Here is an 8,566-nt window from a genome sequence, read left to right on the forward strand (position 1 = left end):
TTTATGAAAGTTACAGTATGAAAGACTGTAAATCTTAATCTTAAACTCTTCTCTACTCTCTCCTTCCTCATCATGCAAACAAGATTAAATGAATTTGAAATGTCAAAAATACCCAACACAGAGCCATGCAATAGTTTGCTGCTAACATTATGAAGTGCTTACTCCATGCCAGACAGTAAACGGCAGCTACTATGCCACCTGACACCTGTGAAAAGGAGAATAAATATAAATAGCCTTTCATTCTACAAGTTCTCTGTAACATCTGGAATATTTTACCTCTGAAAGAGTTGGACAATAGAAATAAAATTCAAACCTATACATTGTGCTAACAACATTTATAAAAGATTTGTGTGAAGCCACAAAGAATGTACCTATAGATTTTACTTATCTATAACATTATACTTCTTGGATAATTCAAATTAGATGCAGTTAAAATAAAGAATACACAAATACAAAATCTAATAAGTATTTGTGCATGTACACCTCCATATTGCTTAACAATATAATAAAAGGGCCAAAACATGCAAATTATCCAGTTTCCTAAAGTACCTACGGCGCATTCTTGGCCACTTATAGCCAGGAACAATTGTCTTCTTCACTAACACCCAATATTATGACTCCTACTGCCTTTCAGTCTGAAGACTTGAAGTGTGTCAAAGCAGTTATGTTACTTTATAGTTCTTTACACTAGTAACACAGTGTATCAATTTTCTCAACCCAAACAACATGGAGTTTCAACAATCTTGTTGCTTTAAGTGAAACGACCAAACTTACTTCAATTTATACAGTACATACCAATACATATTCACTAGTCCACTAGGTGACTTGTTGGCACTTAAGATGAACAAATGCTTACATAGCCACTTAATAACGGCAACCTAGTTATTAACCTTACAACAGCACCGCTAACTCATCAAGAGAATTCTTATGGAATATGTTTATTCAGTATTTACAGAATGTAAAGTACTTTAGTCCAATCGTGACAGACAAAATGGTTTCAGTATTCCTGGAGGTTTACAGGTGGGAAGCATAATGTTTCTCCCACTGGTAGCTCATCTGTCGGTACTGGTAACTTTATATGTCCATGTCCGTAAACGATGTTATAAATATGCAAATGGCCCTTGGCCCTGCCTCCGAAACAGAGCTGAATTCAGCGCAGACACAGTGCAGGGCTAGGGGCCCTGAAACCGTGACCAACAGTCCATTTGCTGTGTGATCGCAGGAAGGTCACTTTATTAGCATCTGTAAGCCAGAGGTGCCTGATCTGTAAAGCACAGGTTTTAACCTGATGGTCACGTCCTTCCGGAGTAATTCAGGGTTGTAGGAAACAAGTGCTGCACCTCTGGGTGCGCTTTCCTCACTTAGCAGTGTGCGTACGAATGAAGGGCAGTAGACCCCATTTTCGCTAGGGAAGACGCCCCAACGCCCCTCTTTGCTCTTTGGCTGTCTCTGCCAGGCAGCTGTAGCTGTAACCGGGAGCTTCATAACGTGACTGGAAAGACACTGAGCGTCCCCTCCCTTCCCGCACTCCAAGGAACCCGCACAACGTCTCCACTCCACCGACTTCCCTCACCGGCCAGGCGGTGCAGCAGTAGCCAAGCCGACGGCAGAGGCGGTTAAATTTGGGCTCCCCGGTGCCCCGAGAGTGCGCTCCCGCCCATTGCACCTGCTAGCCAGGCGCCGCTGGGAACTCTGGCCGCCAGTCTGACGCGTGATTCCCCCCCCCCCCCCCCCCCCCCCCCCCCCGGGGGCCGGTTTTGGCGCGCGACAGTGACGTCAGCGTCCTGTCAGCCGCTGCCCTCGCCGCGGCCAGAACAACCTCGCATTTTAAACTCGGCCCCGCCCTGCCCAGCGCGTCGGCGGGGGCAGCTGGCTGCCGGGCTGCGCCGTTAACGGGCCCCAGAGGCCCCGCGCCCCATCCACCCGCGCTGCTCACCTTCAAGTGGCCGCTGTCCGGGCTGCTCGCTTCTTCCTCGTCCTCACCTCCCGAGGCGGCGGCGACCGAGGCAGCGGGCGGGGGCGCGGCCCGGCCCCGCAACCCCGGGTGCTCCGCTACAACCGGCAGGGAGGCCGAGGCGGCGCCCCCGGCGGCCCCGGGGCTGAGCGTCACGTTGTGCGCGTTCTCGCCCCAGCGCCACGGGTACACCATAAAGTCACTGAAGCCGGGGCTGGTGGGAATGAGCGGCGGCGGTGGCTCCGGCTCCCCTCCGCCGCCGCACGCTGGCTTCATCGGGGTCGTCCTGATGACAGACACCAGCACCCGCTTTGGAGAGTCGTGGCAGAAGATGACCGGCGGTGGCGGGTTGTCCCCCATCGGCGCCTCCACGCCCCGTATCATCACCCGGTCCTGATCCGCAGTTCCGGCAGCCTCGGGCTGCACTCCTTGAGTCCCGGTTTACCCCAAGCTCGCCGGCCCGCGCTGCCCTAGATCTCCAACTCAGGCCAGCCGGCTCATGGCAGGCGGACGTTTCCCGGAATCTTGCGCAGCAGAATACCAAAGAAGCTGAGGGACGCGGCACTGCCGGCTCCCAGCGGGCAGGGTTGAACCCCAACCCTGGGTCAAGCCCTCCCTCCGCTCTTTGTACTCCCTTAGGCAGGTTGCAGTGGCGGGAAGCAGCGGACGGCCTGGTCCGGGCGGTGACTGGAAAACAGGACGTGCGGCACCGGGCGCCCGAAAATAACAACCTGCCACGGCGGTCCCAGCTCCGACTTTTCCCGCGTTACATTTCGCGCCTGGGCGGAGCCAATCACGGCGAGGTCACAGCCCGCTGGCCACAGCGGAGAGTGACAGGTCGAGTGAGCCAATGGCTAGGCCTGGACCGCTTGCTAGTCGAAAGGGGCGGGGCCGTGCCTGCGCGCGGGTCCTTACAGACTTACGATTGGCTGCCTCTTCCCCCCCATCCCCTGCCTCGGGAGCCAACTGTGTTCGAAACTACTAGGGAACGCAAGCAGTCTATGCTGGCCCAGGCACACCCGCCTGGAGCCACGCCCCAGCTTGGGACTTCGGGGGGAGGCCGAGAAGGGGCCAGAGAAGTTGTTGATTGGAGAAGCGGTCGTTGGCCGGCGGTGGCGCGCGCCCCACTCGGCCCCGCCCCGTCCGCTGTGGCTGTTGGGCCGAGGTTCCCGCGCGCTGGAATTTAAAGGGCTTTGGCCCTGCAGCCAGCCCCGCCCTCCGATCCCGGAGCTCCGCTCCTTAGAGCGCTTCATTGTGCTACACCGGGTCCTGGTGGCAGCACTCGTTTCCTAATGGAGTTCGTCTCCGCAGTTGTAGTGCTCGCTGCGAATTAGACCTAGCTAAGGGTCATCCCCTAGCCGCTTCCCTCCACCAGTCTTACGGGGGCCCTATGCGGCCAAGGCCAGGTTGGGCTACCGCTCCGCTCTGCTGCGACTGGAGGAAAGGGTCTCTAGGGTCTGGGGTGGGCGACTCGCAGCACGGGGACACACAGCTGCCCAAAGGAACCCACCACTCCGTTGTCTGCTTGCTGAGCCTCCGGACACCCTCCTGCCAGCGAGCACTCGCCTTTTGCCAGCTCGCGCTCCACTCGGGGCCCTTGCCAGGGGCGAACCGCAAAACCTGAGCCGCCCACAGAACCCGGAACAACCAGGAACAGCACACCGCGCGCAAAACAAACAAACAAAACCCCAAAGCACAGCATATGGCTCCTCCCTGTCAGGTAGGTGGAGGGATTGTCCATTTATTCTGTGCACTCCCTCCCTGAGCCCAGCGTGACTCATGTTAGGGGATCCATAAATATATGATGAATTAAATGGATAATGGGTGGATGGATGTCCAATGATTAAGGGTTAAAATTGACTATTGCATGACTGCAGAATATGCATAATATCACTTTGCATACCCACCTACACCCGCGCAGCTATGCCAAAATTTAGCCACAATTTTTTAAGAACAAGGAAAACTTTGGTACTCATACATTCCAAGATACACTTTTTCTTTTTTTGGTCAGTCGTGGGGCCTGAACTCTGGGCCTGGGCGCTGTCCCTCAGCTCTTCAGCTCAAGGCTAGCTCTCTACACTTGAGCCACAGAGCCACTTCCGGCTCTTTCTGTTTATGTAGTGCTGAGGAATTGAACCCTGGGTCGCATACATGCAAGGCAAGCGCTCTACCACTGAGCCACCTTCCCAACCTCCTCCCCCCAAGATACATTTTTAAAGGATAAAACAGGCAATAGCGTGATACTTTTATGTAAAAATTTGTCAGAGGATGCACGTGAATGAGAGTGTGTGTTTATGAGGTATATAGCTAAAAATCAGTAGTTTAAGCTTCATTAGCTTCAGAAAAACAAATGGTAAAAGTTTACATCCAAGAATGCTTAAAGTTCCTAGGTGCAACTCAAGAAGCTGAGATCAGAGAATCTCCATTCAAAATCACCCAGGCAGGAAAATCTGTGAGACGCTTATTTCTAATTAACCACCAAAGAGCCAAAAGTGGAGCTAAAATGGCTCAAGTTGTAGAACACCAACTATGAAAGAAAAAGCCCATGGACAGCACGTAGGTCCTGAGTTCAAGCCTCAGTACTGGGCACAAACACACAGACACATGCAGGCGCTCTCTCTCTCTTTCTCTCTCGCTCACTCGCGCTCTCTCTCTCATATACACACACAAAAAGAAAGCTGCTTAAAATTATAACTATAAATATTTGTCTATTCTTGTTTTATAATTCTAGTTATTTCTTCTGATTAAAGATATTAAAGGCTCACTGAAACACAAAAGTTTACAATTTGGCAGGAATGAAAAAGAAATTTAACGTTTTTATATGTTAATGAAAGGGGGGAAAGTATAGACATGGATTTGAACAGAGTGTTAATGTTGAGAGAGAAGCAAAAATTGCATGCAAGACTTTAAAAGCAGTAGCATACATGGTCTCTGAACAGTAATACCTTGGTCACAGATGAACAAATAGGAAAGCTCTTCTGTGTAAATAAAGAAAAATAAAAAGAAAGGGTAGAGCTGGAAAATGGAGCAGCAGAGTTAGGTAAAGAGCTCTGCTGTCTGGCTGGTTAGAATGGGGGTATCGGCACAACCTCATCTGAATGCCCCAGAAACCTATAACTTGGCCATGCTCTGTGATACAGGTCTGGGATTATAGTCAAAGCTATGCCCCCTCAGGACTCAGTTGCCTTTGGCACTCATGTATTTCAGATCATGGAGAATATTCTCTTTTCTGAATAGCTGCTTGAAGCCATGGTTGAACTTTGGCTCATGTCTCTTAGATATTGACACCAAGTACAGCCTTCTGGGTGCTTTAGGTAAGGGAGTATGGGAGAAACCCCATGATCTTGTTGGAGAAAGAGTTCTGTTTCCTGAGTATGATGTACTCATGGGAGGAGGGAGGATTAAAACTAGGGTTGAGGTGGGAAGGGCCCACTGAGAATTTGGTATATAAGAGAAAAATCAGCTCTGGGGCTAAAGCCATCCAACAGTTTCTATCTGATAGAATAAGTGAATCTGAATTGTACTCATTTCCTTACTTATGTAACTATAACCCTTCTGTACATCACCTTTACAATAAAAAAAGAGTGAATCTGATTGTTTCACAGAGACATCTAACATAGAAAATTGAAGCAGATGAAGCAAGATCACTATTGTAAGGCATGATGCCTGACAGATTGGAGTTCATGTAAGACTAAGGTTTCCATCTGAAACTGACAGGTTACCTCCTTGTGCTGAGGGTTCCAGGCAGAAGGAATGAATAGTGACTTTGTGTCCTGACTGCTTTAGTTACACATGGTGAGTGCCCTCAAGAACAATTTTCGCTGACACTTGGTCTGACTCCCAACTCCAGGCTAAAGTTATTGTCTCCATCCTTCCTGGTGATTTGCCCCTCACCAGTGACCTGCAGCAAAAACTACAGCATCACCTTCGAAAGAGGCTCATCCAGAAGCACTGGGACCTTCCTTGCAGGATCCAGGAGTCACTGCCATTTATAAGTCCTAAGATAGAAATTCCCCAGAGCTCTGAGTCTAAGAGCAGTGAGGGGCTCTCATGGATTTCCTCCTTTAAACATCAGAAGAGCAAACATCCAAACTTTGAATCAAGCTGACTTGAAAGCTCTAATGAGAAGAGTACAGAGATATGTCTGCTAGAGGAGAAAGTAGGGAAGGAACAGGGACACAGTCCAAAGACCATCTGTCCAATGACTCAGGAGGTTCCACATATTGGTTCAGGGTATCATTCTGACTCACATGCAAGAAGTGTATCTCAGTGTCAGAAACAACTCAAGGGTGCCCTGGAAGTACATTGGAGCAAGAAATTTTGGAAATCAGTGAAGGTCAAATCCCTGGCACTGTGTATGCCAATCCAACAACATGCACTTGTTATTGTATGAAAAATCTAGCCAAATGAAGCAGAGAGATTTGGCATCATTGACAACAGTTTGAACACACCCCGTGGTATTTCCTTCCATGCTTCCAGCAAGTCAAATATTGTGGCATGCAGAGCTAAATTTTTTCAAAAGAAGACAATGCATAGCCTTTCCCAGAAGTTCCAGGAATCTAGCTCTGGGGAATTTCTATCTTGGGACTTAAAAGTGACAGAGACTCCTGGATCCTGCAGGGCAGGTCCCAGTGCTGCTGGGTATAAAGGTAAGTCTATCCCAGGTCTATGTCAGCTTTAAACTTTCCTCTCCATCACCCTCCACCATTTCTAGTGTGGATACTAAACTTACCATCATCCAGCCCTTTAGACAAAATTATTTTGCTAATAGCAACAAAAGAATGGAAACAACAAATTCAGCCCCATTCTAGACTGTCCTGTTCCTGCCACCTCACCTGTGAGCAAGAAAGGACAGGAGTTTCAGAGACAATCACTCTCTTACACCAACCACGAGTACATTGAGAACCTTCACAGAATGAAGGACTGCAGATGGCCTTTTTTTCCCCTATTCTTTTTTTAAAAAATGTATTTTTTTATTGTGAAAATACTGTACAGAGGGGTTACAATTACATGGGCAAGATAATGAGTACATTTCTTATCAAGCATTGTAGCCTCCTCCTTTGTTTCCCCTTCCCATCCCTTCCCATCCTCCCCTTCCACCCAACCCTCCTCCCCCCCACCAAAGTTGTAAAGTTCGTTTTGGTCATAACAACTTGTACATATCATTGTTGCAATGGGTCCACCTGTATCCCTATTTAAACGATTTGTTTTTCCCCTTCCCCTCCACAAATTATACCGACACGAAATACAATGAAAGCAGTGGTTATACTATGGGGGAGGGACATGCAAAGCAACAAAGAAATAATCTTATAAATGTGTTAGAAACAATCACATTAAAGAAAAAAATTTGAATACATATCTTAGCGTTCATTTCCCTAACGTCACCTTATCTGACCTTTTCTGCTTGACTCAGACATATACTTAATACTGCAAATAAGGGAGACCATGAGATCTATGTTTCTTTGGGCCTGGATTACTTCACTTAATATAATTTTTCCAAGTCTTTCCATTTCCTCACAAATGGGGCAATGTCATTCTTTCTGATGGAGGCATAGAATTCCATTGTGTATGTATACCACATTTTCTTGATCCATTCATCTACTGAGGGGCATCTGGGTTGGTTCCACATCTTAGCTATGGTAAATAGTGCTGCAATAAACATAGTCGGGCTGGTAGCTTTAGTGTGGTCTTGTTTGTAAACATTTGGATAAATGCCCAAAAGTAGGATTGCTGGGTCATAGGGGAGTTCTATGTGGAGAAGGCAGAACGGCAGACCCAGCCCCATTGTATCCAGGGCAACCACCTCAACAGCAAAGCTTCCTGCTCTAAAGTGACATGTGTCAAGTCCCACACATGAAGCTGCTTGTCCTGGACAGAATTACCTTGAGAAAAACAAGCAGGGCACAGCCTGGCAGGGAGACCTAACAAATAGTGTACTGTTTGCTGACTACAAGCATCCCACAGCCCCTGCGCACATGGAGCCAGTGCTCCATAGTAGAATCATCTGCAAACATCAGGTGCTTCTGGCTTCCCCTAATTCCTAATAGCAGTGTGTTGGGGTGTTTCTGTTGAAAGGGAGACTTTTCCTCCCTCAAAATAATCCATTCCTTCCCCCCAATAAACTTTCAATACATTGCCTTCTTCTTATCTCCAATAAATGTCCTAACAGCAGTCCTGTCTTCTGCATACTGCTTTGTGTGTATGAGTTTGGGCTAGTTTCTACGGAACAAGAAAATTAGGTTAACTCTTCCTGATTGATTGCCCCTATTGTCTCTATAAGATGATAACTCTGTTGAAGCTCCTATTGGGTAGATGGCCCTCCTCTCAAATCCCTTTCCCTACACAGTGAAGTTGGAGAAGGTGGATCTTATACCTCCTAGCTTAACATTTTGTCAAGTGCATGGCATCCCACCCAATTTCTTTTGCATTGATTGGTTCCCAGTGTATAAGCAGTAGAGAAATATTTTTCTGTGCAGAGGACTGAAGGTGTATAAATTTTCCAGAACACACGCGGTTACTCATTTCTTTATGAGAGTTGGCAGTAATTCCACATAAGTAATGCCCCTGCCATGGGAGTGTTTGATGGCATTGCTGGGGGTGGTATGGAATATA

General features: G+C 48.0%; 1 protein-coding gene across 1 annotated transcript in view; it reads right to left on the bottom strand.

Moving 5' to 3' along the window:
- Nucleotides 1–2,715, bottom strand: part of Znf367 (zinc finger protein 367) — a 17,661-nt gene extending 14,946 nt beyond the window's left edge. Inside the window, exon 1 of the mRNA XM_013034937.1 lies at nucleotides 1,937–2,715. Within this exon, the coding sequence (XP_012890391.1) occupies nucleotides 1,937–2,338 (402 nt within the window). The 5' untranslated portion in view covers nucleotides 2,339–2,715. The remainder of the gene's footprint in view (nucleotides 1–1,936) is intronic.
- Between the last annotated feature and the right edge of the window lie 5,851 nt (nucleotides 2,716–8,566).

Source organism: Dipodomys ordii, unplaced genomic scaffold (assembly GCF_000151885.1).
Source record: "Dipodomys ordii isolate 6190 unplaced genomic scaffold, Dord_2.0 Scaffold201, whole genome shotgun sequence".
Taxonomy (NCBI): domain Eukaryota; kingdom Metazoa; phylum Chordata; class Mammalia; order Rodentia; family Heteromyidae; genus Dipodomys; species Dipodomys ordii.